This window comes from Ceratotherium simum, chromosome 18 (genome assembly GCF_057802395.1).
Source record: "Ceratotherium simum simum isolate JZ-2026a chromosome 18, ASM5780239v1, whole genome shotgun sequence".
NCBI lineage: Eukaryota > Metazoa > Chordata > Mammalia > Perissodactyla > Rhinocerotidae > Ceratotherium > Ceratotherium simum.
In genome coordinates, this window is record NC_141917.1 from 59,098,598 (window position 1) to 59,126,584 (window position 27,987).

The following is a 27,987-nucleotide window of genomic DNA, read 5'->3' on the forward strand; positions in this document are numbered from 1 at the left end:
GCTTGACAAAGTAATGATGACTATTTCATTATTGGCTCTGGGAGTTTAACCGGGCCTAGAAAGCCCTTCTAGGAAGTTTGCATTTTATCCTCTTAATTATACGCAGGGAGAGTGAGGTTGAGCTAGTACAGGGAGAGGGACCGGTTTGGAGACTGTTGGAATAATCCAGAACAGATCTCATCAAGTGGCGGGGAAGAGCCTATTTGCAGTAGGTTCAAGAGGGAATAGGAGGGGGGCTCATGGACGGCAAGGATAGATAACTCACTGGACGAATTTGCCAAAAAGAGGAGCAAAGGGACGGAGACAAGTTGAGATTTTTTTTTTAAATGGGTGAAATTAAAACCTAGGAATGATTCAATAGAAAATGAAATTAATGATGGAGCGGAATCCTCACAGATAAATCCCAGAAGCTGACAAAAGATGGGAGCCAACGTTAAAGTGACAGGCTGGTGGACTCCGGAGAGCGGGTCCGTGACTGCCCACTCTCGGCCAACTTGAAGGAGCATGCGGCACGGCTGGTGTGGAAAGCAGGCTGTGCTCGGAAGGCCGGGAACCTACGGGCCAGCAGTGTGGCGCCAGCAAAAGGCCGCGGAAGGCGGGTCTACCAGATCCCCGGCCGAAGGGAGACGCTGAGGGGCGAGGCCTGTTGGGGAAGCGGCGGGGAGGCCTGCAGTGCGAGCCAATGAAAGGCGGGAGGAGGCGGGGCCTGTGCGCGAGGCGGCCAGTAGAGAGCCGGCTCTTAGAGGCTGCGCTGTGCGCACGCGCCTCGGGCCGGCCCGCCGGGTGCTGCTGATCCTCGTAGGCGAAAGGGCAGGGCGGCGGGCTCCGGGCTCCGGGCTCTGGGCTCCGCGCCTTCCGGCTGCGTGCCCGGGTCACGTGACACGAAGGGCGCGTGATTCCTCTGGAGTCAGCGCCTTTTCCCGTAGGTGAAAGTTGAAGAGGTCTTGGGGATCGGAGAAGCATCTTGATGCGATCTGACCTCGACTCGCGGCCTGGGTCGGAGGATCAGGCTCGGGCTGCGGCTCGGGCGCTCGCTGGGGTCAGGGGTCTGGCTTCTTTGGCGCCCAGATCCTGGCACTGCCCTTTTCCTTTTAGGTGCCACCTCATGGAGACTGCCGCTGCCGCCGCCCCTCCCGGGGGCATCTTCCCCTCCTTCCTGCTCCTGGCCTTCGTGGCGCTGGCGGCTGCCGCGCTGGGCGCCGCGCACCACCTGGGGCTCCTCTTTCAGCTGATGCACAAGGTGCGGGGGCGTCCGGGGGCGGCCAGAGGAGGAGCGGGCTCCGGGCGCTCTTTCCAGCTCACCCGTTTTGCAGGCGGGGAAAGTGTGACTAATCCAGAGGGGCTGTTCGGGACATTCTGTCCAGGGTCCTGTCCCCATTGCAACGGGGCCCTAGACTTTGCCGCTAGTATGAGATAATCCGGAAGTCGCGGCTGCCTGGGTACTAACGGCTGCGCCCACCTGCTTCCCCAGGGGCCCCTTTTTACAGAGGCACCCTAGACCCGGTGGGTCAGAGTGCGTGAAAGGCAGGCGCTGGAGGGGGTGCCGCGCAGTGACGATGCTCGTGTATCCTTCAAAACGCCCCTGGCTTACGTGCTGTTGTTTCATTTTCCACGGCAGGACACTGAGGCTCAGAGGGGTTGTGGGTAGCTTGCCCTAGGTGACCCCACAGGCCTGGCTCTGAACTACTTACTCCTCTCTCAGAAATTTACCCCTTCCCCAGACCCTCTCCCTACTCTTTCATCTCCTAGCCTGAGCAACCTTGACTCCTCCTCAGCCCTTCCTCTCCTAACCAGAGGTAAGACCACTAGCCTTGAGAACTGAGGGAGATTTAAGGCAAAGGCCTCTGGTGTGTGGGGCTGTGCCAGCAGGCCCCTCCCGTGCTAGGCATTTGGTGGCTGGCAGCCTGTCAGCTGGACCTTGCCCAGGGAGTGGGAGGGAGTCTGGTAGGCTGGAGTCAGCAGTCACGCTGCCAGCCAGATACTGGAGGGGCGGTAGTTCTGGAGTCACAGCAGGTGGCTCCTGCTCATGCCCTTGGCCCAACTCTCCTGGGTTCTGTAGATCCGCCTTCCCTCCCCTCTGTCCTTGATTGCCCCACCATCCCCGAGCCGGGCAGTCGAACAGAGTGGGGCTGTTAAGAGTGTTGGTTCTCTGGGACTTTGAATCTTGCTTGGGCAAGTCTTGCTCTCTTTAGCTGCAAAAGGATGTAATGACAAGAGGATGTGATAAGATGACGTGTGGATAGCATAACATGTGCCTAACCAACACCAACGTTCCCCTGACCTCTGACCCTGCTTCTGTCCTCCTTCCTGGGGGAGGAGGATCGCCCCTCTCCCCACCTGCCCTGGCGCCCTTGCCCTGGTCCTTGACCATCTTGCTCCTCCCCCTCCTCGGGCTCAGGTGGACAAGACAAGCATCCAGCATGGCGGGGAGAATGTGGCTGCGGTGCTGAGGGCCCATGGTGTGCGGTTCCTCTTCACGCTGGTTGGCGGGCACATTTCCCCACTGCTGGTGGCCTGTGAGAAGCTGGGCATCCGTGTGGTGGACACGCGCCACGAAGTCACGGCCGTCTTTGCCGCTGATGCCGTGGCCCGCCTGACTGGTGAGGGCAGAGTGGAGAGGGCTGGGGGGGGTCTTCGTGGGGCAGGTGTTTTTGGGGGGAGATCTTCGAGGGGCAGGCATTTTTCGGAGGTGGCCAAGAGACTGGGCACAGCTGTGGCGGGGTCTTTGTTCCAGGGACGGTGGGCGTGGCGGCAGTGACGGCAGGCCCTGGCCTCACCAACACGGTGACTGCACTGAAGAATGCCCAGATAGCTCAGTCTCCAGTCCTGCTTCTGGGTGGGGCCGCTGGCACCCTGCTGCAGGTGCCCTGTCCTTGAGGGGCGGCGGGGGCCAGGGAGGCTCAAAGGGCTCACATCTTGACTCCCTGGACTCCTGTCTCCGCCAGAACCGGGGTGCGCTCCAGGCCATTGATCAGATGTCCCTGTTCCAGCCATTATGCAAGTTCTGTGCTTCTGTGCGGAGGGTGCGGGACATCGTACCCACCCTGAGGGCTGCGATGGCTGCTGCCCAGTCAGGCACCCCGGGTAGGTGGGGGTAGCTGGGCAGCGGTCAGGCCTTAGGGCCTGGGGTCTAGGGAGGCGTGGCAGGCTCAGCGTCCTCCCTGCCCCTGCAGGCCCAGTGTTTGTGGAGCTGCCTGTTGACGTGCTGTACCCCTACTTCATTGTGCAGAAGGAGTTGGCGCCAGCCAGGCCAGTCAAGGGCCTCATGGGTCGAGTGGTCTCCTGGTGAGTAGCCCCACTCCTGCCCTGCCCTCCCCCGTCCCTGCCGTCTCCTGCAGCCTTCTGCCAGCATCCGTCCCTCCTGTGACTCGGTCATTGATTTGCATGGCATTTGACAGAAGCCAGCCACGAAAAGAGCATTCCAAGTAGAGGGCATAGCATATGCAGAGGTCCTGAGGCAGGGACAAACTTGATGGGTTGGGAAAACAAGGTGGCCCATGTGGCAGCAGCAGGTGAGCAGAGGGGTGAGGGGCAGGGGCTGAGCTCAGAGCAGCCAGCAGGGGCCACTGGGAGGACCTGGGGTTTTGTTTTTAATTTGAGATCCATTGAGAAGCATTGCAGGGCCTTGAGCAGAGGTGTGGGATACCCTGACTCCAGTTTTTATTACGTTCCCTCTGGCTGCTGCTGGACAGTGGATTGTGGGGTTGAGTGGAAGCTGGGAAGCAGGGAGGAGGTGTGGTGGTCACCAGGAGGAGAGGCGATGGTGGCCTCCATCTGGGTGGTGGCTGTGAGATGCAGAGACGTGGATGGATCACATATCACCTCTCTGAGGCCAGAATAAGGGGACAATGGGTCCCTGCAGGCCGGTGACATGGGCACAGCTCACTCTGGGGCCACTATAGGACTTCAAGTGGTTACTGGCAGGATCTTGGAGAGAGCAGGGTAGCAGGGTGGCCTGGGACAAGTGTCACGGTTTTCCTGGAAGAGCTACAAGTTTGCCGGGGCTCCTTTCAGTTGAGAGGATAGAGAGGGTTCCAGGCAGGGGCCTAGCTCAAGAGGAGGTATGCGAAAGGGATCCGTTCTTGGTCACCACTGAGGTGGGCCTGGCGGCAACAGGGCACAGGAAGGAAATTGATCTCCTCCTCTTTCCCCTCTGTCCCTTCCCTTTGCCTCTCCTTGCCCCTCCACCTTCCACACCCCCTCCAAATATTTAGCGGTGCTGCTATGTGCCAGGGACCAGGATGGGCATGAATAAGACAGACAGGTCCCTGCATCCTGGGCGTGTGAGAAGCTCAAGGAGTGGAGGTTTTACTCACACTTCTTTTATAACAACTCTTGGAGTTAAGACAGTAAGGTATTATTATGCCCATGTCATAGGTTAGGTAACTGAGGCCCAAGGAGGCCAAATGACCTGCGTCCATCTTGTTAATGGCACACTGGGGTTCAGCCTGGAGGAGCCTTCAGTGCTTTACCCACAGAGCTATGTGCCAGCTATAGTGAATGAAATGAAAGTCCAGAGAGTTGGGTTCAGATCCTAGGACTGCAGCTAACTAGCTGTGTTAACCTTGAGCAAATGATTAAACCTTTCTTTCCGTTTTTTTGTTCCTCTCCAGTTTTATGATGTAATTGACATACAGCACTGTCTAAATTTAAGGTGTACAGCATGATGATTTGACTTATGTACATTGTGATTAAACCTTTCTTGAATTCAGCTTCTTCATCTGTAAAATGGACGAACGTTGCCTGCTTTTTTCTTTAGACCAAGATTCAGTGAAGAATAAAATGAGATCATTTGGAGAGTGCAGAATGCTAAGGTGTAAAAGAATTAACCATTACTGTCTTAAGTAAGAATAGGGCTGAGTCCAGTGTCATATCAGGTGTAAGGCAAGGTGTCTCCCATCCTTCCTCCAACGTGGGTATGGAGCCAGGAATAAAGAGGGGGATTCAGGGTTCCTGCACATACAGGAAGAGGTTGGTGACCGTGTCAGGTAGGCTGGATGTTTAAGCGGTTTTGTTCTGTGGCTGTGACAGCCTCCTTGCTCCCTGGCCTGTTGGTTCTGCTCTACTCCATTCTCTCTCTCTTGGGCTGCCCCTGCTCAGCCCCCTGCAAGGGGACTTTTGTTTCTTTCCACGTTAGGGCTCCCCAGGTTCCATCCTTGGCCTCCTACTGTTTGGAGTCTTGACTCCTCTTTAAAAGAGAAACAGAAGCTTCTGGCTCCTACTCCTTCCTGCCAATGCCCTTGTGTCTGTTTTTTCTGGGTTAGGTGTTCCTTGAGGGCAGGATTTATCTTTGTGTCTCCAGGGCCCTGCACAGGGCCTTAAGGAAAGCTGGGCCCTGTGACCCAATGAGTAAGGAGACAGAGAAGGAGATGTTGGAAGCTGAAGAAGAGGCAAGAATACTGGTGATGTTAATAACTCCCATTGATCGAATGGTTTGCAAAATGCTTTATATCCTGAATGTACACATCACTGAACCTTAGGAGGGAGGTTCCCTTTTACATTTTACAGAGGAGGAAGCTCAGAAAGGTTAAGTCACTTACCCAAAGTCACACAGGAAGAGGCGGAGCCAGGACTCGAGCCCATGTCTCTCTGACCTGCAGCCATGGCCCTGATCCTGGCACTCCATGCCTGTGTCACTTGTTTCTGAGGGTCTGTGTCAAGTTGGGGTGGTCACCAGAAGCTTTTGAGGGGAAGCAGGCCGCTGGAGACTTGGCCACGGGGTTTTGCCTGTCCCTGGGTGGTTGCTAATCCATCCCTGTGCTTGCCCAGCTTCACTCCCAGCCCCTTTTCCGGTCCCTGTCCTCCTTCAGCTCCTAGAACCCCGGTACCTGCTCCTGCTAACTGCCCTTTCCTCTCTCCTTTGCAGGTATTTAGAGAATCACTTGGCCAACCTCTTTGCAGGAGCCTGGGAGCCACAGCCCGAGGGGCCCCTGCCTGTGGATATCCCCTGGGCATCCCCCCAGCAGGTGATTGCCTCTCCTCCCTGGCCAAGGACTCCCACCTGGCAGGATGGCCTCTCCCTGAGTCAGTGTTGGGGCTGTACTCTTGGGGGCTGTTGGTGACTCAGGGTTGGCCCTTTGAGCCCCACCTCTCGCCCCAGGTTCAGCGCTGTGTGGAGATCTTGAGCCGGGCCAAAAGGCCCCTTATTGTGCTGGGGAGCCAGGCCCTGCTGCCCCCAATACCTGCTGACAAGCTTCGGTGAGAAGCACCCCCTGCATCCCTAGTCCCTGGTCCTCTAGGCCCTGTGGGGATGGCAGGCCCTCGGCCACACTCACCTCTGTTCTGCCTGGATCTCAGGACTGCTGTGGAGACTCTGGGTGTCCCCTGCTTCCTGGGGGGAATGGCACGGGGGCTCCTGGGCCGCAACCACCCCCTCCACATCCGGCAGAACCGCAGTGCCGCCCTGCAGAAGGCAGACGTCGTCCTGCTGGCAGGTGGGCCTCAGCCTCCCCGCCCATCCTCTTCCTCCCTCCAGGCACCTCCCTTACCCCCTGACCCTGCCTCTCTAGTCAGTTACTTGCTGGCACCCCACCCTCATAAATCGCCCACCGTCTTATGTCTGGCCCCACCCATTCCCTTATCAAGGGTTTTGAACATCCCTGCACCAAAGTTCAGATGAACGCTCGCCAGGTTGCAGTTATGTGCTGTGACCTAGCTCTGCACAGAGGAGGATGCAGACAGCAGGCACCTGCTGTACTTTACACACAGCATTTATACAGCGTGTCTACAGACAGCACTTAGAGTTTCACATAAAGGGCTTTGAATCATTAGCTATTGCTGTATAGTAACCATCCCCAAACTCAATGGCTTAAACTTCACTTGTTATTTCTCAAGACCCACCTACAGGTTAGGTGGTAGCTCTGGTTTTCGCTGGGCTCACTCCTGAGTCTGCAGCTGGTGGGGCTGGAAGGCAGCCATGCTGATCCAGGCTGGGCTGGCTCATACACTCAGGTGTTGGTTGGCTATAGGCTGGGCTAGCATGGCCTCAGCTGGGATAACTCAGTTCTCTCCTACCCGCTTCCTCCCCCATGTTTCTCATCATCCAGCAGGCTGACCTGGGCTTGTTCACTTGGTGGAGGATGAGCAACATGCAGGGCATGGGAGTGCAGTTATTTAAGAGACAGAGAGTGGGAGCTGCAAGGCTTCTTGAAGCCTGGTCTCTGTCACATTCTGTTGGCCAAAGCACACTTGAGGCCAGTCCAGATTCATGGGGTGGGGAGCTACAAAGTCACTGCAGATGCCACGAGTACAGGGAGAGGTGAAGAACAGGGACCTCTTGGCATTGTCTACCACGATGGATTAAGTAAGGTAGTGGGTGCTCCCCAGGACACTGGGCCTCCATCCACAGAGACCGTGTCCTCCACCCCAGGAATCGTCTGTGATTTCCGCCTGTCCTATGGCCGTGTCCTCAGCCACAGCAGCAAGATCATTATTGTCAACCGTAACCGCAAAGAGATGTTGATTAACTCAGACATCTTCTGGAAGCCCCAGGAGGCTGTGCAGGGTGAGCCCCGAGCTGCCCCCACACATCTGAGCTCTTCCTGGTCTCTCTCTTCTTGGCCTGTGCTGCAGTTGCCTTGAGCTGGGTCTGGTGATAAAGGCCCAGACCCTGCCCTGGGGGCACCCAGTCAGCCAGAGACATGGATGAACAAACAGGGTGTGCACCAGACGGAAGGCCTGGGAGCGTCCCCTGGCTACACACCCTCCCATGCTGCCCACTGCCGTCAGGACCCTTCTTGGCCCCTGAGGCCTCTCTCTTGTCTTGTCATGGCTCCTCCACCCTGTTCAGTCCCCTGCGATGGCCTTTCCGTGCCGTGCTTTGCCCCTCACTCCAAGGACACTGACTCCATGCTGCAGTGTAGGTGACGGGATGCTCGTGTCAAGCAGAGAAGTGGCCCCGCTGCAGTTGTAGCACCTGGTGGGCAGCGAGTTGTAGGGGCCAGGCGGAGGCAAGGGGGCTGTTAAACAGGCCAGGACAGGAACGACAAGGCCTGGAGCAGGAAGGATGGGGACGAGAAACTACTCCTCCGAGCCTCCGTGTGGTCATTGCTCAGTGGGGATGACGAGAAGTATGTCAGGGGCTCAGTTACTTGTTCACTCACACTCACCAGCAGCCTCTGTGTGTCTCGGTTGTAGAGATGTGCTTGGCAGATGCAGGTGTTTTTAATGACATGTTTCAGAGGTAGAATTGACAGGACTGCGTGATCTGGGGTGTGACAGGGAGGCAGGCGATGAGGCTGGCTTGGGTTTCTAACTTGCTTTGTGCTCTCTAAACCTTGTTTCTCTGGCTTTGCCCTTCCCCTCACCCCTGGTTCCGGTTGGCTCTGGGGTTTGACCCCTTTTGCCCTAGGAGCACCCTGGCCTGCCTCCTTGCCTCCCACTCGAATGCTGCTGTTTGCTTCATGCTGTCCTTGGGCCTGTGTGCTGGAGGGCAGGAGGCCACCTCCCCGCAGCTGTGCCCTCCTCTTTCTCCAGGAGACGTAGGCTCCTTTGTGGTGAAGCTGGTGGAAGGCCTTGGGGGCCAGACGTGGGCCTCCGACTGGGCAGAGGAGCTTCGGCGAGCTGACTGGCAAAAGGAACAGGCCTTTCGGTGGGGGCCGGGTGGAGTGGACGTGGGGGCTCGTGGGTTCCTGGCAGGCTCTGCTGCTGGCCCCGCTGACCTGTGCTGCTCTGTTGCAGGGAGAAGGCGTCGAGGCCTGTGGCCCAGCACCTGAACCCGGTGCGGGTGCTGCAGCTGGTGGAGGAAACTCTGCCTGACAACTCGATTCTGGTGGTTGACGGTGGGGACTTCGTGGGCACTGCCGCCCACCTGGTGCAGCCCCGTGGCCCCCTGTGCTGGCTTGATCCTGGTAAGGAAGGGCCTGTGCCTGGGGCAGCCTGCGCTGTCCCGGCCTCTTCACACCTACCTGCCCTTGGTTCTTCTAGGGGCCTTTGGGACTCTCGGGGTTGGCGCAGGATTTGCACTTGGGGCCAAACTGTGCCGGCCGGATGCCGAGGTGAGTCAGGGTACTGAAGGCAGGAGGCTGCTGCTTTCTGGGCCCTGAGCCACCCCAACCATCCTTGGTCCCCCCTTAGGTCTGGTGCCTGTTTGGGGATGGAGCGTTTGGCTACAGCCTCATTGAATTTGACACCTTCGTCAGACACAAGGTAACCGGGCTGCCCCAAGGGAAGCTCAGAGCCTGTGGTTCTGGGAGATGTCATCAGGGGTGGGGTGGGCTGGGAGGGAGCTGCTTATGTCTCGCAGAGGTGCTGTCCCTACCTTTGTCCTCTGTCTGGCCAAGCCTTGGGACTGAAGGCCGTGGCTTGTGCTCTCCCTGCAGATCCCAGTGATGGCCTTGATAGGGAATGATGCTGGCTGGACCCAGATTTCTCGGGAGCAGGTGCCCTCTCTGGGCAGCAATGTGGCCTGCGGCCTGGCTTACACTGGTGAGGGGCCTGGGCAGCATGGGGAGTGGGGAAGCTGTTTCAGTCCCTGCTAGGAGTGTGTTTCTCTTCTGGGCTGGCTGCATGGTGGGCCATGTCCCTGCCACCATCTGACCTGACCTCCCCTTTTAGATTATCACAAGGCAGCAATGGGACTGGGGGCCCAGGGCTTGCTGCTCTCACGGGAGAATGAGGATCAGGTGGTTAAGGTGCTGCGTGATGCCCAGCGGCAGTGCCGAGACGGCCACCCAGTCGTGCTCAATATCCTCATCGGGAGGACGGACTTCCGAGACGGCTCCATTGCTGTGTAGGGCCTCATGCGTCAGTCCCCTTGGCTCCCTCCCACCCTTGAACTGTGCCCAGCTGGTTTGGAGTCTCATCCTTGCTTGCCCTAGGCCTATCCCATGAGGCCCAGGGATGCTACAGCCCTCTCTGAGGACAGGGAGGGGCTGGAGGAGTCAGAGCTTAAAGAAGCTCCCTGGCAGCACTGGAGGGCTCTTGGGCCTTTTTCTCTGTGGGCCCAACTGTGCACTCTTTTTCCTCTCTCCTCTCTTATACACTGAATAAACCACGTCTGGTCCACGTGGGCCCAAGTACTCATCCAAAACCTGTGCATATTGATTTATTGTCCACACGGAAGTGAGGGAAAGGAGGGAGACAGGAGGGGACCCTACTCTCCCACTGGAACTCCTGGGCCCACTGAGGCACCATTACTGGGGATTTTAGGGTGCCTGGGCACTGTGAACTCTTTCCCCCCTCTGTGGTCCCTGAAAGAGCCCCACACGCCTGCTCCAGACGTGTCCATGCACACTAGTCCTCACACAGACACACGCACGGAGGCAATAAATATGATCCGTACCAAACTGCCCCCAGCCTGACACTTCAGGTGGGGCCCCTCCAAAGGGAGGTCTTATAAGTGCTCAATTTCTTCAGGAATGGGGAGGAAGAATTGGGGAGGGAGAAGGGCCAGACTCTGCTATCTCCATTTGCTGGCTTTAGGAAATCATGGAGTTCTCCCTGGGAAAGAGGGTGGGGAAACCAGCTGTTTTTCTATAACCCCAGGCTGCCCCTATCTAGCTGGAGCCCAGGATAGGGGCTTCCTCCCACCTCGCTCCAAACAGCACCTCGTGCTAGTCCTTGGGTTCTTCCAGGGAAGGAGAAGCAGAGTGTAATGCTCAAAGCTAATACTGATTTGGTTGGCAGCAGCAAGAGGACTCTCTGAGGGGTGTCTTACCATCCCAGGGTGATGCTCACAGTAACTGGTATTTCCCCGGCCAAGGGAGGCAAGAGAGGCCAGCCAGGAAGCGGGAAAACTGCCTATCAGCAGCGAAGGGAGAAACCCTTGGTACTCAGAAAAGATGCCCACAACAGCTGGTCCCGAGAATCCCCAGTCCCCGGCCCTCGCAACCAGCCAGCGACCAAATACTGAGCACTGGCAACGAGCAATGATGCTCAGTAACGGCCTGGCTGGTCGCTAGGCAACTCCCCAGCAACAGGAGCGAGGCCTGACCGACAGGTCTGGTCTCCCTCGGTCGTTAGGGCACCGCCTTAGCGACCAGCAGCCCGGCCCGCCCCGCTCAGAGGCACACGTTGATCTGCTTGGAGAGCTCTCGCTCCAGGTCCAGGATGAGGGCGTCGAAGTCTTTGAGGTTCAGGTGCGGGTTGAAGGGCGCCTCGAAGTCGTCTTCGAAGTCGCCAGGGCCCGTGCGCTCGCCACCCTCCTCGTCCTCGTCTTCGCTATCGCTCTCCGTCACGTGGTCGTAGTCTGGCGCGGATAGGAAGTCCCGCCCGCAGGGCAGGAAGTCCCGCCCGCACACACTCCAGTCGCCGGCGTAGCGGTTGCTCGGGGGGCTCTCGGGGCCGCCTCGGCTGCGGGGCCGCGTCACCACTTCAGGGCCTGCTAGCGGTAAGGTCAGCGGCGGCTGCCGTTTGGGCCGCAGGTACGGGGCGAGGTGCGGAGCTTCCGGGGCCCTGCAGGGATCTACGGAGGGAGAGGGAGGACTTGTGATGACGTCATGCACGGCGGCGGCAGCCAGACCTCTGATTGGCTGCCTAGGTAATCAGGTCCCTGATTGGTCTGACGAAAGGCGAGGCTTTCGACCGGATCAGGATTTCACTGGCTGAGCTTGAACTGGTTGCTTAGGCAACCGGCCCTCTGATTGGCATGTCAAGAGGCATGGCCTCTGACCGCGTCAAGCATGGATTGGCGGAATCTGAACTGGTTGCTGAGGCAACCAGGTACGGTTTACTGGGGCAAGGGGGCGTGGCGTGCCTGAAGTCCGAGACTTTAATTGCCCGCCCGAAAAAGCATCGCCGCGGCCGCCTGGCCCGGATTGGCCGCGTGGGCCGGGGGCGGGCTCACCTGGCCAGGCCTGCAGCAGGTAGTGCAGCACTTCGATGTGCCGCTTGAAGTCCACTGCGTTGGTGAGGCCCGAGCCGGAGCTGCGGATGCGGGGCCTGGCGGGGGCCTGGCGAGCCGGCAGCAGCACGGGACCGAAGCACACGGCCAGGTTCTGCGGGGTCATGCGGTTGTGGGCGTGGAAGGAGGAGACAAGGCGCAGGTGGTCCAGGAGAAGCGTCAGCGTGGCCTGAGAGGAGAGGGTTGGGAGGGCATGAGGCGGGCAAAGCCGGTCCCCTGTCGCATCTGAGGGAGACTAAGGCAGCTCCGAATGGGGAAACTGAGGTTCAAGGTCTCATAGCTGGGAGATGACCGAGCTAAGACTTAACCATTAGGTATTGGTATTAGGATCCCATTTTGCTGGAGGGGAGACTGAGGCCAAAGGTAACTTAGCTTTGGAATGGCAGAGCTTGGACTTAAACCCACCCTTCTGTGTGTTAGGCAGGGCTGGCATTAATCTCATTTTACAGATGAGGGTATTGAGGCACAGAGAAGATTGGGGCTTGTCCAGGATCCCATAGCCAGGAACCTCCCTTGTAGTAGGTTGATAGACCTGTGTTCAGAATCTGCGTTTTTGATACATACTGGCTGTGCCACCTTGGGTAACTCACTCAACTGCTCTGCACTTTAGTTTCCATATCTATGAAGTGAGGATACTAATGGCATCTACTTTCTAGGGTTGTGACGATGCCACAATCTCATGGTTATTGCCAGCCCAGGCATGGGTGAAGCGCTCTACTGATGTCAGCCCATTCCCTGTCCCACCCACTCCCGCCGGGCCAAACTCACCCTTTCCACATCTGGCAGGCAGCTGAGGAGCCCACGGGTGTCCCCAGTGCTGGGGGGAGCCCTGCAGGGAGGCCTGCGGGCCATGGCCTCCAGTACCACCTGGTAGAGGGGCTGGGTGATGAGAGGAGTGGGAAGCTCCCGAAGATAATCCTTGAGGATGCCTACGGACACAGGGCCCACTCTGGTCAGAGCACCCCTGGCTTCTGAGGCTGGAGGGGTCAGCTGGGGCTGGGAGGGGGGACAAGGAGCAGGACAGGTGCAGGAAAGTGAAAACAAAGCCAGACAGAAGGGGTGATGTCCCAGAGGGAGCACAGGCACTGCCCTGAGGTGAGGGTGTGGGAGCAGGTGGGGGAAGGCAGGGCAGCTGACCAGTGATAACGTTGATGTCGGGGTACAGGTCCTCAGAGAGGCAGACAGCCGCACTGTCTCGCTCAAAGGCATCACGCAGCGCTTTCTTCATGGCCGCCGAGCCGCACAGACGGTACAGCCCCACGACCTGGGTGTGGGCGCAGGGAGGGGTGCCTTCTTGCCACGGCCACAGACTGGTCTGGGCCCAGTGGGGCGGGAGCTGGAGGTCTGGGCCAGGGTGGCAGGGGCTGAGAGGTCAGGGGCTGGCTGTAGCCTCACTGGCTGCCTTCTTGTTCTCTGGATGCCTCCTCAGCCCAGCCTGGCTGCCTGGATGACTTGGCCCTGTCACCTCTGCAGGGATCACTGGTTCTGGCACCCACCTCTTTTAACTCAGGAGACTCTGACTCCTCCTCAGCTCACTTGTCACCTCCTCTGGGATGCTTTCTCTGACTACCCCAATCAGCAGGTCAGGTCCTGCTTTAAGCTCTCCCAGCTTCTTCACTCTTGTCTCAGCCACAGTTTTACATCTGTGAGTTACTGGAGTCATGTCTTCCCCCCCATCAGACTCTGAGCTCCAGAAGGACTGGGATCCTGTGTTATTAAATGGATGGATGACCCATGGGTTCTGAGCTGGGTGCTACAGTCTAGGGAGGCCTCCTGCCCTTGTCTGGGTTGGGATTGGAGCTAGGAATGTCCCAGGTGGGGTGAGGGGGAAGGTCTGGCCTCTGTACGCTGGGTGTCTTGGGGAGTGGGTCTGAGGTCTGGGGGCCAGCTGGGATGGGGTGAGGGGCTCACCCGCAGTCCTCGGCGCTCGATCTGCCCAACACACTTCTGGATGATGAGGGGCACTTGGCCTGGGGACCGCTCCCGCTCCACCAGCAGCGGCAGGGGGAGCCCGAAGACTCGGGGCTCAGCTGTGCCCGGTGTTTCTTGCTGCTCTGACAGGGTCAGCTTGGCATACAGCAGCCCCTGGGGCTCCAGGCGCACGGCCAGCTGCTGGGCCTGGCATCCTGAAGACACAAGGGGACCTGAGTGGGATCTGCCCCTACAGGCTCCTGTGCCCTGGGCCACCCCCCCACCACTCCGGGGCTTAGTACCCCAGGCACTCTGGCAAAATGGGGAGCCCTGAGCTGAATTCTGTGGCCTACCATTTCTCCCCTGCAGTCATGCCTCCTACCTCGGAAGACCGTGGGCAGCAGCACGGTGCCCTGGGCACAGGGCCGGTGCCGCCGCACGCCTGGGTCCCACGCCAGCACCAGGGCCCGCAGCAGCCGGGCAGCCTCGAGTTCCAGGTGGAAGGTGTGGTCCAGCCGCAGGAAGTCTGGCCCCCCACGCAGTGGCCCTGTTCGGGCCCGGGCCACCCCATCCACCTGCAGCAGGCAGCAGAGGTCTCTGGGGGTTGCCCCGGGCGCTGGCCGCAGTCCCCCCAGGCCATACAGGTGCAGGCTGAGGCGGCCCCAGAGTGCGGCGGGGGGCGCCCGGGCGGATGGGCCCACCTCATAGGGACGGAAGGCAGTGGGCGACGGGGGCCCCGCGGGCCGCTCCGGTGAGTCGCCGTCACTGAGGTACCCAGCCCGCAGGCCCCGCGCGCCCCCAGCCACCGCCGCCCGCCCGGGTCTTCCCACGCTGCTGTCCAGGTGGTAACGGCTGATGACGGAGCCCGCGGGGGCGGGCCTCTCGCGCTCTCGGCCAGCCCGGGGGCCCCGCAGGCTGAGGCGGCGCCGCAGCTCCGGCAGCTTCTTCATCTTCATGGAGAGGCGCCTGGCTGGGCCGGGGGACTTGGTGCGAGAGGCTTTCGTTGGGGGGCTCGTGGGGGCTGCGCCTGTGGGAACAGCAGACCTCAGGGTTCAGAGACCTGGGCCTGGGACAGGGGTGAGTCTTGTGGTCATCTTGGGGGCCAGGGGTGTGAGGCTTGTGCTCACCTTGGGAGGCCGGGCCCTCTGGCTCAGCTGAGCCTGGCTGTGGCCCCAGGGGCTCAGGTGCGGGGGGCCTGGGGTCTTCCTCAGGGATAGGGTTGTACCAGATCTCGCCAGCAGGCTCCCCGCTGCCAGGTGCTCCGGGCCCCAAAGCAGCCTCCTCAGGTGGCTTGGCCCCGCCCAGCACCCATCGGCGGCTGCTGGGCTCCAGGCTCTGCAGGTAGGCCCCCCGAGCCGGGCTTGGAGAGGCCTCAGGGCTTGGGGGCCCTTCTGCTCCAGCCTGGGACCCCTCGGGGGCCTGGAGCTCTGACTCTGGAGGGCTGGGCTCTGGGCGCTGGGCTGGCCGGCCTGGCAGAGAACAAGGGGAGTGAGACCCAGTGCCCCCTACCCCCTGGCCGCCCCCAGAGCAGCCCCAGCCCAGGGCTCTTGCCTGCAGGGGCTGGGGCTGGGGTGCTTTCAGCACCGGCTCTCACTCCACCTGCTTGTTTGGAAAGGGCGGCCTCAGGCCAGCAATCTCATTGGCTGCCAGCTCAGAGCCCACCCCCTCTCAGTCCCTGGCTCCCAAATGGGACTGTCTCTCTGCCCTCCAGCCTCAGGGGTCCAGTGGGGTTTCTCCAGGCCTGGGCCCTGCGTTCCGCACTCCCTCATTAACCCCAGCATGGAGCCCCTGCCCCTGTGCCTTCTCACTTGGTGTCTTTGGGCAAGTTGCTTCCCATCTCTGAGCCTCAGTGTCCTCTTGTGAAATGGGGGGATTTGATGACCCCCTCCAGAGGGGCTTCAGGGAGCTGGGCATGGGCGGCGCTTCCCAGTCCCCCGGGTCATGGTCAAGCATACAGCCTACAGTGGCCGTTGGCTTGCTTGCTCGGGAGACAGGACCAGGTGTGACAGCGAGCACCGGGTTCTCCCTTACCTGCAGCACGTCACCCACACCCCCCATGCCTGTCTTCCAAACCCTGTCCCCATCCTGGAGTGGGCCCTGTCTTAGCCCAGGCCAGACCTTCGCGGTCAACACCTTGTGGCCTCGCCCTTGCTCCTTCCTCCCCAGTCTGACATCCCGGGCTGTTTCCTGTGTGTGTTTGTGCGTGGGCACCCTGTCCCTTCTCTCTATTCTGGGAACCTTGGGAATATTTGGGAAGGGCTGGGGAGAGGTCAGATCCATGGAGTCGTCTGGCTTCCCTCCTTTAACTCCTTTCTTCTCCGGACTTGCTGTCCCATGCAGCTCCCATTTTTTTTAGGTCTTGTCTTGTTTGCTGGCTGACTCCCTCCTCTGGTCACCTCGGATTTCCACCCCCCAGGACCCTGTCTCGGGGGTCTCTGTTAGCAGCATAGTCCAAAGAGCTGTTTAAGTCAGTTCACTGGCCCTGGGCAAATTACCCACTGCCCCTGTGCCTCAGTTTCCCCATCTGTATAAAAGGGACAGTTTCCTGGGGTTGCCTAACGCGGACGCAGCTGCCGTCACTGGTTCATAGGTGGGAGGGGAAATGGGGGTAACTGCTATGATTGACACACCGCCTCACTCCCTCCTCTGCAGGAGGACGCCCCGCATCTCCCAACCTGGGTCTCCAGGGGTCAGGGTGTCCCCTGCCTAGCTTGACTGGGCCCCAGTTTCCCGGCCTCCCGGCTCCTCCTCCCCTCCCTCCAGGCGCTCCGTCTCGGCCCCATTTCCTGTCAAGGGCGAGGCCCCCTCCCGGGCCTCCCAAGGAGCCCGCAGCGCTGGCATCCCGGGCCAGGCGCACATAACGGTCTGCGCCCCCTTTGCCCCCAGCCTGTTCCTTCCAGGACCCCTGCCCGCCCCCGGCCCCCCTCCCCGGCCCGCAGGGGGCTCCGCGGGACTTCCCCTGTCCCCCCAGCTGTCCCTCCTTGGGGCCCCGGGACCCCCTCCCAGGTCAGGAGGGGTTCGGCGTCCCCCTCCTCCGCCAGCTCCCCGGCTCACCGCGCTCCTTCGTGTCCGACTTTTTCCGGGGAAGTTTCTCTCGGCCCCGCAGGCGGGAGAAGGTTTTCCTGAGCAGCGGCTCGGCCATGCTGGGGCCCGGGCCGGCCCGAGTGCGCGCCCCGGGCTCCGGCCGCGCCGCCCCCCGCCCCGCCCCGCCTGGGCCTCCCCGCCAGCCCCCCGCCCCGCGCCAGCAGGAAGCGCATTCCGGGAATGCTTGGCCCAAACTTTTTTTTTTCCCCCCTTCCCGCGGCCTGAGCGAGCGATGCTGGGAGATGTAGTCGCCCGGGCCGGGAAAGGAGGGCATGGGGGCTCTGGGCTTCCTTCCTCTGCTCCAACTCTTAATACCGTGGTGCACTCCCGGGCCCTCGTCTTCCGTCTTACCCACCCTCCCTTGGTTGAATCCAAGTTCTCTTGCACGTACTCTCTCTCCCTACCATCTGCTCCAGCCTGGTGCAAGCCCTGGCATCACTTGTTTCGATGACACCCCCTCTTCCTTAGGGATGGCCGTTTAACAAACCATCCCAAAACTTATGGTGTAAAACAGCCGTTTTCTCATGCTCACAGATGCTGTGAGTCAGGGATTTGGGCAGGGCAGAGCTGGCACTGATTGTCTCTACTCCTCTGCTGGACAGACTTTGAGGTTTAGGGGTGACTCAACAAACGGGGAGCCGGAATCATCTGGAGGCACGTTCACTCAGGTCTTGCAGTTGATGCCAGCTGTGGGCTGGGACCTCCGCCCGGCTGTGTGTGAGGGCGGCTACGGGGGCCTCCGGTGTGGCCCGGACTTCCTCCCGCAGGTCGGTGATCGGGGCAGTTGGGCTTCTACACAGCCTAACAGGGCTCCAAAAGTGAGCAGGGCAGGAGCTGCATTACCTTTCCTGACCCAGCCTTGGATGTCATGCTGTGTCACTTCTGGCACCAGATTCGAGAGAAGGGGACATAGACCCCACCTGTCTCAGTGGGCAGTGTGTCAAGGTGACCTTGTGCAAGAGGATGTGGGATGGGAGATATTATTGTGGCCGTCTTGGAAAATTTAACCCACCTCACTCCTACATTCCATTCTCTATGCAGTGCCTAGAGTAGACTTAAAAAGCTGAAATCAGATCATTGCATGCCCCTGCTGAACAATCTTCCTATGACTGCTCACCCCACCTAGAATAAAATCCAGATTCCCATGAATAAAAGCCAGTCCCAACAAGACTTCTGGCCTCATCTCCTTTGTTGTCCCTGTCGCTCCCTGTGGTCTCCTGTCTGGTCCTCCTTCACATCAAACTGTTCCTGCGCCAGGCCCTTTGTACGTACACTTCCCTCTGCTTGGGAAGCCCTGGTTCTTCTGAAGTTGCCTCTTTCTCATCCTTTAGTTCCAACAGCACCTCTCTGGGAGGCCCTCCTTGAGCACACACCATTGTCTAGTCATTATTATACCACTGTGTTTAATTTCTTTGAACACTTGCCACAGCTTGAACTTAACAGCTCCAGTGGTTGGCTCTAGTTTATCTGCTTCCTTGTCCAGATTGGAGACCAGCTTCACCAGATGCTTGTCAGTCTTGTTCACTGCTGAATGGGTGGGTGCCAGGTGACGAGGCCTGGACAGAGGAGGTTGTGTGTGTTTGTCCTACTTTGAGTTCATTGAACTTCTTGGATGTGTAGATTCATTTCTTTCATCAGTTCTGGGAAGTTTTTTGACCATTATTTCTTCAACTATTCTTTCTGCCCCTTTTTCTTCTTTCCTTCTGGACTCCCGTTATGCGTATGTTGGTATGCTTGATAGTGTCCCACAAGTCTCTTAGGCTCTGTTCATTTTTCTTGTATGTGTGTATTTGGGAGGAGTCAGGCTGGAGAAGGGTGGGGTGCACCCCACTAGATCCCTGCCCAGATGTCTGTGAGGTAGCTGCTGGCAATAGGGAGAGAGGTTGGGGGTCAAGACGACACCTCTTCACAAGTCCAAGGCAGGGAGCACAGGACTAGTGTCCCATTGGGGTTCTCCAGAATCTCAGAGGAGCTGGAGGCCAGGGTGGGGGTGAGAGCAGTCCTTGGCCCCACCCATATCACATCAAATGATTAAAAAAATGCTCACATGCCACATCAATATTTATTATTTTTTGGGAAACTCTTTTCACAGGGTTTCTCTATTTTTCTTGTTGCATTTATTTGGCTACATGTAGCTCATTTAATTCATAGTTGCCTATGATTCTTTCTCAGTAATAAGAAATTCTTGATAAGTGAGAACCAAAGATTTACAAACTGTTTATAATGAAATGGTCATGAGTACTAAGTGTCACACTTCTGAAGTTCGTACAGTTGTTCATCTGGGTTTTGGTAGTTGCTCTTTAGAGTTTGGAGCCTGTGTGTGTGTGTTTTCTTTCCCCAAATGTTCTCACTGGCTGCAGGCCTGATGTGCTGTGCTATAGTTCCTGATAGATAAGTCAGCCTCCAGTGTATATGGGGATTTGTTGGAAGAAGAAATGCAGGTGCAGGGGGCTGGCCAGGTTTGAGCAGAGCTCTGCACCTCTGTGGCAGACAGTGGGGCTGGTGGATAAGTGCCCCAGCTCCCTCGCCCCTTGTGTGGGATGGCTGAGGTGTATGCTCTGCACTGACCCCCAGAGGCCCCTCTGGGGTGAGCTCCAGCTGCTCACCTGCATCTCAACACACTCTTTACCGCCTTCCTTCTGTTCCCTGTCTCACTCCTCCACCACCTTTCCAGCATTTCCTGGATCACATCCCAGATAAACTACTTGCACTTGAATCTTGATCTCAGGGTGGCTTTGGGGGAATCCAAGCATAGACCTTCTCTCTATGCCTCAGTTTCCTCATCCATCTAAAAGGAAGAATAACTCCCCTGTTGTCATGGCTGTAAGGATGGGGGTGATGGAGGAGGGACATGTGTCTGTGGGCTAAGTCTGCCGTTTGCCACCTCCCTGGGGTCCTTAGTTCCCGGGGAATGGAAGATGGAGAAGGTCATGGGGAGCAGGCCTCAGCTTCTTTCACCCCTTGTTGTCATTCCCAGTTGTCCCTGCACCTGAGGCTCGCTTGTATCTGGCATTTTCCAGGGTGTGGAGGCCAGTGCCTTGGCCTGCGCAGGCTTCCTTGGCCAGGAGTCAGTTCTCAGAGGAGTGGGGAGGAAGTGGCTGCTGTCCACTGGGGCAGCATTGAGGAGCTTGAGGGAGAGCTGGCGGTCAAGTCCTCGCGAGGCAGCTTCCTGAGGCAGGATGTGGTGTCACCTGGGAGGCAGTCAACAGAGCAGCGCACGTTGGCCAGAGCCTCCCAGTGGCCCTTGGAGAAGCCCAGGTGCAGCGGGGCCCCCAGCACCATCGTAGGGCCCTCCTTTTATCAGCAGCAGGTCTGCTGGGCTCTTCTGCTGACCAGGCCCCAGGACACATTCAGCAGCGGGTCACCTGCAGCCATGCCAAGACCTTCCCTGGTGCCCGGCCTGCAGGGCCTGGGGGTGCAGGCGTGGCCGCGAGGGCCTCGTAGATGCTGGGTGTCCCAGAGGAAGGGGAGGCAGCCTGCAGACAGGTGGCCAGTCAGGTAGGGACAAGTGGCCTGGGGTGGGCAGGGCCAGGCAGAGACCCCATGTCATTCCTCCCCCTCCTCCCTCCCTCCCAGGTCTCTGGGTTCTGCACATTCCAGAGAAAGGTCTGGCCCTTGACTGGCTCCTGGGAGGTAGCCTCTAAGCCCTTGGAGTATCCTGCCTGATAAGAACCTCTTTGTATACCTGGAGGCCATGCCACATGGTTTATGATAACAATATGGTTTATGGTGAGGGCCTTGGGCCACGCTGTGTCAGTCTGACCTCTGGAGGGCTGGAGATTGAGTGACTAAGGTCAGCTGCCTGGGTGGTCAGCCATGTCTATGTGGCTGATATGGGCTGAATTTCATCCCCCCCAATTCATATGTTGAAATCCTAACCCCCCAGTACCTCAGAATGTGACTGTATTTGGAGATAGTGTCCTTAAACAGGTGATTAAATTAAAATGAGGTCGTTAGGGTAGGCCCTAGTGCAATAGGACTGTGGACGGAAGACAATGTGAAGACACAGGCCATCTACAAGCTAGGGAGAGAGCCCTCAGAGGGAGCTCTGATTCCTTGATCAAGCTCTGACGCCTTGATCTCAGACTTCCAGCCTCCAGAACTGTGAGAAAATAAATTTCTGTTGTTTAAGCCGCCAGCCTGTGGGGTTTTGTTATGGCCGTCCTAGGAAACTAATGCAGTGGCCAACCACCAGTGCAAGCCCTGGACACCAAGACTCACGTGAGCCTCTCTGGCTGGCAGCACACCGTGTGTGTTGTCACACATCCTTGCTGGGAGAATTGAGTGACGTCCACACGCCTTCACGGGAGGGGGTGACTGGAGGCTTGTGCCTGGCCTGTCCTGGACCCCACCCCTGCGCCTTCTACCTCTGCTGATTCTCACCTGTGTGCTTCCCCTGTAACAAGCCGTGAGTGTGACAACTTTGCTGAGTCCTGTGGGTCCTCCCAGTGGGTCATGGAACCTGAGGGGTCTCAGGGACCTCCCACTGCACAGGTTCACGGAGATGGAGATGTGCTTCTGTGAGTAGGAGTGCCCCTGCAGGACCTCGGGCTCCAGCCTCACTGAGCCCTCCCTCACACCTTGCTGGGTGCAGCTGTCTCGTCTCTCCCAGCAGCTGATCCACCTTTGGCCCCAAAGCCTCACCTGAGGCAGGACCTGAGCTGATCCAAGCTGCAGCATGACCTGGGGCAAGTCACCTGTCGGGGAGGACATCCAGCATCCTGGTGGAATCAGGGGTCAGTTTTGGGGTCACACTAGGCTGGATTGGAATCTCCCCTCTGCCCCCACCCAGCATGGAGCCTTGGGACAGTCACTTTCCCTCTCGGAGCCTCAGTGTCTGAGTCTGTAAAATTGCTTTGAATCACCCAATAAAATCCTGTGTGGAAAGCAGTGTTACTGTACGTTCATACTGGCCAGGGTCACTCTGCTCCTTCAGATCTGGATAAGTTGGCTCAAACCCCTTCCAACACCCTCACTGAGATTTTGGAGAATTCCTACGTGGTTATTTTCTCGTGGTCTCCTGTTATTGCTGAATTAGGTAGTTCCACTGTGAGCTCGCTGTTCCTGGTCTATAGGATGAGGCAGTGGTGTCTTTCCTTGATTTCACCAAGGCTCCTGGGTGTAGGATTTTACCCAGGGGAGTGGCGGGGGAGTGGGGTGGGGTAGTTTACATTGCATACCACAGCAACTTAACCTTGATTTTTGTTCCAAGCTAGGCTACCTCAGCTACCTCATCTGGCATCCTAGAGTCTTGCTATCACACTGCTTCCCTATTCATTCATTCATTCATACATTCATTTATTCATTCATTCATTCACTCAACAAATATATTTTGAGTGGCAGATGAACTAAGCATGGGTGTATGGAGTTGGGCAAGATAAACAAGAGAACACAGTCTTAACCCCCAGCTCTCAACTCACAATCAAGTGGGTGAAATAGACATTCATCAAAGAATCACACAAATGAATATAAAATCCCTGATATAATGAGAAGAATGAGGGGATAGTGAGTGTATTAGGGCCCTGATGTAGCCAGGGTAGGGATGGGATGGGGAGAAGCTTCCTTGAACAGTGGGGTTTGTGCTGAAATCTCAAAGCTGAGGAGGCATTAGCTCTGGCAAGAGGTGGGGTGGAAGGAGCAGCATATGCAAAGATCCTGTGGCACCATCTTCATCTATCCCTTCCTTTTCTGATGCTGAGATTCAGCCCACCTCACCTCTCATTTTTTAGTCCCCTTTGGCCTCCCTGCCTCTTGTCACTCTTATTCATCTATACTAGCATTGGCAAATTATGGCCCACTGGCCCAGTGTAGTCCTCGAGCTATAAATGTTTTTAAAATTTTAAAACAGTTAAAAGCAAATCAAAAGACTACATTTCGTGAACCATATTTCATGCTACTTTTTTTTTAAATTGGTGTCTTAATAGTTTATAAATTGTGAAATTTTTGGTTGTACATTTTTGTTTGTTGATCACCATATACATGTCTCTCTTCACCCCTTGTGCCCACCCCCTATCCCCCTTGCCCCTGATAACCACAATACAGTTCTCTCTGTCCAAGTGTTGGTTTATCTTCCACATATGAGTGAGATCATATGGTGTTTGTCTCTTTCTCTCTGGCTTATTTCACTTAACATAATACCCTCCAGGTCCATCCATGTTGTTGCAAATGGGACGATTTTGTCTTTTTTTTATGGCTGAGTATTATTCCATTGTATCTATAAACCACATCTTCTTGATCCAGTCATCAGTCAATGGAAACTTGGGTTGCTTCCACTTCTTGGCTATGGTGAATAATGCTGCAATGAACATAGGGCTGCATAAGCTTCTTTGGATTGTTTATTTCAGGTTTGTTGGATAGATTCCCAGTAGTGGGATAGCTGGATCATATGGTAGTTCTATTTTTAATTTTTTGGAGAATCTCCGTACCGTTTTCCATAGAGGCTGCACCAGTTTGCATTCCCACCAGCAGTGAATGAGGGTTCCCGTTTCTCCACATCCTCTCCAACATTTGTTTTTTGTCTTGGTGATTATAGCCATTCTAATGGGTGTGAGATGATACCTTAGTGTTGTTTTGATTTGCATTTCCCTGATGATTAGTGATGTTGAACATCTTTTCATATGCCTATTGGCCGTCTGTATATCTTCTTTGGAGAAGTGTCTGTTCGTTTCCTCTGCCCATTTTTTGATCGAGTTGTTTGTTTTTTGTTGTTCATGCTACTTTTGATAATTGTGTTTGATAATTAAAAATTTCAAACCTAGAGTCCAAGAGGGAAGCCTTCGTGGTAACCATAGCATTAATGTGTCCAGGAATATGTAATTTTAGAAAGCCCACACAGGATGGCAGATTTTAGACAGGATTTTCTGGGTAGACAGGATTTAATTTGGGTTTTCCTGCAATCCTGGAGTCTAGCCCTTGGTATAGAAGGTGGGACCTACCTTCTGATGTCCTCTTTGTGGGTGATAGTTGAGATATTTTGGTAGTTGAGATATTTGGGAACCCCGGTTGCCAAGTAGCCAAATTAGAAGAGGCAAGTATGTGGAAGGGTTTCTGGGGGGAGAAAAGGCCTGAAAAAATACGTCACTAACACCCAAACAGCCAGACCCATTTCTGCAATATAGTTTACTTTCTTAAAAAAAAGAAAGCTACAAGCTATACTTTATCAGGACAACTGGGGAAAGAGAAGCACACGGAAGGTAGATATTAGTTGGGAATCTCTCTGAATCGTTTTGATGACATCAATACATTTCTTAATGCTACAGTAAAAAAAAAAAAGGACTATATTTCGTGACTTGTAACAGGACATGAAACTCAAGTTTCAGTGTCTGTAAACAAAGTATCCTGGGTGCTCAGCGGCGCCCATTCCTTGATGCCTTCTCTACGGTGGCTTCCACGCTGTAACAGCAGGGCTGAGTCATTGTGGCAGGGACTCCATGACCCATAAAGCTGATAATATTTACTATCTGGCCCTTTACAGAAAAAGTTTTCTGCCCCTAATCTATGGTAAGGCCATCTGTGGATTCATTCTGAAGCACAGGCCCTCCTCACGCCCCCGGCTCATCCCTCATCGCGTCCCCTTTGCCCTGAGGACCAATCCCGGTTGTGAGAGCTGACCCCCTCACAGCCCTGCACACCCCACTCCTCTCTCACTGTAGGCTGGGGACACACGGGTCTCGTGATTTCTCTGAACAGCCCAGGCTCCGTCCCACCAGGAGAATTTTGCACGTGCTTTTCACAGCCAGGGTATATGTTTCTGAAGAGCTTTAAATCTGTCTTGTGGAATGGCACTATCGCCACCTGGTGGCCACTTATCGAACTGTAGCTGCAATTCTTTCGGAACGTTTTGCGCCGACTTGGGACAGTCCTCTCCAGGACCATGTCCATGGCAGAGGCTGGAAAAATGTCCCAGACTTGGTTCTCTCTCTCTGAACTGAAGGCCTATGCAAGTCCCAAACCATGGCAGCCCCCCTCTCATCTCGCATCTATCCCAGTGATCCTCAAGCTTTAAGACATATAAACACGCTGAGTTGTTGTTAAAATTGTGATTGAGTGGTGTGGGATGGTGTCTGAGTCTTCATTTCCAGCAAACTCCCCATGATGTTACTGCTTCTGATTCGTGAGCCACTTTGGATACCAGGCTGCAGGTTTCTGCAGAAAGGAGGTCGGCAGACCCTTCTGTACAGGGCCGGAGGGTAAATGTCTCAGACTGCCGACAGGGCCCACCTCTGCTCTGTAGCTCGAGAGTAGACACAGATGATACATAAACCAATGGGCACGGCTGTGTTCCGCTAAAATGGTTTTTATGGGCACTAATATTAGAATTTTATATAATTTTAATCTGTCAGGGAACCGTCGTCGTCTTTTAATTTTTTCTGACCATTTAAAAATGTAAAAACTATTCTTAGTTTGCGGGCTGTACCAAAACAGGCTGCGGGCTGGATTTGGCCCGTGGGCCATAGTTTGCAAACCCCTGCCCTAGACACTCAATTCTAGACTATATCGTGCATCCTCAAGACCTGGGGCTCTGGGATGGATCCTCTGTTTGAACCTCGGCGACCACTGCTAGCAGCTTCACTTTTCAAGCCTCACTTTCCTCATCTGTAAAGTAAGGAGTTATACTACCCACCTTGTAGGGTAGTTGTTTAAAATTTAATGAGATAACACACGTAAAGGGTTTGGCCCTGTGCTGGGCACATAATAAATCTCGGCTGTCGGCATCATTATTGTTATCACACTGAGACCCAGAAAATGAATCCATGCAGTTTAAAGCCTTCATCTTTTTCTCCAGCTGTAGCACAGACTCCTTTAGCCAGAACACACAGTAAGTTGTGGACTCGAGAGCATGAATCCAGGCATGGTCTTTGCGTGATGCCAGCCCTTCCTAAACTGACTGTATGAGTTTGCTAGGGCTGCGGTAACAAAGTACACAAACTGGGTGGCTTACACAACAGAAATTTATTCTCCCACAGTTCTGGAGGCCCAGAGTCGAGATCAGGATGTGGGCAGGGCTAGTTCCTTCTGGGGGCTCTGAGGGAGAATCCCCTGTCCTGTCCCCTGGCTTCTGGTGGTTTGCCTGTCCCCTGGCTTCTGGTGGTTTGCTGGCGATCTCTGGCAGTCCTTGGCTTGTAGAAGCATCACTTCAATCTCTGCCTTCATCTTCACATGGCCTTCTCCCTGTGTGTGCGTCTGTGTCCAAATTCTCCCTTCTTATAAGGACACCAGTTGTATTGGATTAGGACCCACCCTAATGACCTCATTTTAACTTGATTGCCTTTGTAAAGACCCTATTTCCAGAGAAGATCACATCCTGAGGTACTGGGGGTTAGACTTCGACCTATCTTTTCTGGAGGACACAATTCAACTGCTAACACTAACTCTCCATGCTTTCCAGGCCACCTGATCTGCTTGTTGCCAATGGTGCCTGTAGAATTGTATTGGGTTTGGAGTCGGTGATTGACATCACAGGAAACACACGGGCTCTGGAGCTAGTCCAGGGCCTGTGTCCTCAAACTGTGCTCTGTGGACTCCCCGCATGAGTTCCCTGGAGAGCTTGTGAAAAAGGCAGGTTTCAGGTCCAGCGCCAGCTCACTGAATCACAGTCCCCACGAGCCAAGTGCCCACGTTTCCTGTGATCCAATGTGGGGGCGGGGGTGTGGTGATGACGACAACAATCCCCTCCCAAAGTCTTGGCCACAGGGGCCCCAGTGAGACCGAGGCTGGTGGCTGCCAAAGCGAATAGCAAGTGAGCTAATCTCAGCAGATGCTTTCAAAGTCCTTCTGCAAGTCACTTAGGAAGCACAGTGATGTAACTGGCTAATACGCATTGTCTGTATCCATATTAAAATGAGTGTAGCCAATCTTTCATTCAACGAGTATTATCCACATAGCAATCCCATAAACCTGATACCCCAGAGAGGGCTAATTTAAGGCTACTTTGAAGTCTTCCCTGCTACTCTGATCTTCACAGGAAAGATAAATCATGGAGAAAATGTGCACCTCTCTCTCTGGGTTCCCATAGGCCTTCATTCATCTCTTTGTGACACGTTTACCACATCTCACTGTAATGACTTATTTACATGTCTCTATCCCCCACTAGACTCTGAACACCTCGAGGGCAGGGATGGCATGCATCTCTGTGACCTCGGCACCCAACAGTGGTCCTGCAACACTGTAGGCACTCCACACTGCTCTGCCCTAGGACTGAGAGGGGGCTGCTTTGCTGATGGGCTTCCTCAAGGCCATCTTCATGTCCTTGCTCCTTAGGCTGTAGATAAAGGGGTTCAGCATGGGGATGACCACTCCACACATCAGGGCGGCTGCCTTGTCCTTCTGGGAGGAGGCGGGAGATGTGGGCTGCAAGTACACGGCAAAGATGGTGCCATAGAACAGTGACACCATGGTGAGGTGCGAGCCGCAAGTGGAGAAGGCTTTCCACTTGCCCTGAGCAGAAGGGATCTTGAAGACCGCTTGGAAAATGCAGGTAGGAGAGCAGGATGCACGAGAGTGGGCTGACACCCATGATGATGCCGAAAGCAAAGATCACCCGCTCATTGGTGTGTGTGTCCAAGCAGGAGAGCTTCAGCAGGGGCATGAGGTCGCAGAAGTGGGGGATTTCAGAGCCGGCACAGAAGGTCAGCTGAGCCGTGAGGCAGGTGTGCACAAGCGACTGGAGGTTGGTGATCAGCCACGGCCACCCTACTGGCAGCACACAGATACGGGGGCTCACGACGACCGAGTAGCGCAGAGGGTGGACAATGGCCACAAACTGGTCAATGGCCATCATGGCCAGGAGGAAGCTGTCCATGGTCCCGAACAAGTGGAATGCGTACATCTGGGCTAGGCAGCCTGCAAAGGGGATGGCCTGACTCTGGGTCTGGAGGTTCACCAGCATCTTGGGGACAGTGGTAGAAAAGAAGAAGATGTCGACAAGGGACAGATTGGAGAGGAAGAAGTACATGGCGTGTGGAGACGGGAGTCTGTGATGATGGCCAGGCTGGTGAGCAGGGTTCCAAAGACAGTGACCAGGTACGTGGAGAGGAACAGCCCAAAGAGGAGGGTCTGATGCTCTGGCTCTTCTGCGAGTCCCAGGAGGAGGAATTCTGAGACTGCTGTTTGGTTTTCTGGTTCCATGGACAGCCTGTGTCTACCGCAAA

At 56.1% G+C, this 27,987-nt stretch overlaps 4 protein-coding genes across 7 annotated transcripts in view; 2 read left to right on the top strand and 2 right to left on the bottom strand.

Moving 5' to 3' along the window:
- Window positions 1-781: 781 nt before the first annotated feature.
- Window positions 782-10,030, top strand: HACL2 (2-hydroxyacyl-CoA lyase 2). Of its 4 annotated transcripts, XM_087443694.1 has the most exons (16): window positions 782-922; window positions 1,096-1,240; window positions 2,399-2,600; window positions 2,735-2,862; window positions 2,946-3,084; window positions 3,174-3,285; window positions 5,867-5,966; window positions 6,101-6,198; window positions 6,298-6,434; window positions 7,370-7,504; window positions 8,476-8,590; window positions 8,680-8,849; window positions 8,926-8,996; window positions 9,076-9,147; window positions 9,321-9,426; window positions 9,556-10,030. In XM_087443694.1, exons 2-16 carry the CDS (start codon window positions 1,106-1,108, stop codon window positions 9,732-9,734), a joined length of 1,899 nt encoding a protein of 632 aa, XP_087299820.1. In that variant the 5' UTR covers window positions 782-922; window positions 1,096-1,105; the 3' UTR covers window positions 9,735-10,030. The 4 variants fall into 4 exon arrangements, with proteins under 4 accessions (XP_087299820.1, XP_087299818.1, XP_087299819.1 ...); XM_087443691.1 differs by lacking the exon at window positions 782-922 and having other exon boundaries at window positions 942-1,240; XM_087443692.1 differs by lacking the exons at window positions 782-922; window positions 6,101-6,198 and having other exon boundaries at window positions 940-1,240; window positions 3,230-3,285; window positions 6,240-6,434.
- SYDE1 (synapse defective Rho GTPase activating protein 1) lies at window positions 10,024-16,920 on the bottom strand. The gene is made up of 8 exons (XM_004443526.3): window positions 16,808-16,920; window positions 14,881-15,222; window positions 14,136-14,780; window positions 13,754-13,968; window positions 12,980-13,106; window positions 12,611-12,771; window positions 11,786-12,011; window positions 10,024-11,404 (listed from the first exon to the last, which is right to left on the bottom strand). The coding sequence occupies exons 1-8, from the start codon at window positions 16,893-16,895 to the stop codon at window positions 11,001-11,003; spliced, it is 2,208 nt and encodes a 735-aa protein (XP_004443583.2). The 5' UTR covers window positions 16,896-16,920; the 3' UTR covers window positions 10,024-11,000.
- SLC1A6 (solute carrier family 1 member 6) overlaps window positions 11,239-27,987 on the top strand; it is a 154,110-nt gene continuing 137,361 nt past the window's right edge. Inside the window, exon 1 of the mRNA XM_087443698.1 lies at window positions 11,239-11,329. The gene's annotated coding sequence lies outside the window, so the exon portion shown is untranslated. The remainder of the gene's footprint in view (window positions 11,330-27,987) is intronic.
- On the bottom strand, window positions 27,029-27,964 carry OR1I1 (olfactory receptor family 1 subfamily I member 1). The gene is given in 3 exon segments (XM_014797720.2): window positions 27,029-27,311; window positions 27,313-27,790; window positions 27,793-27,964. Coding segments are annotated over 3 exon segments (933 nt in total).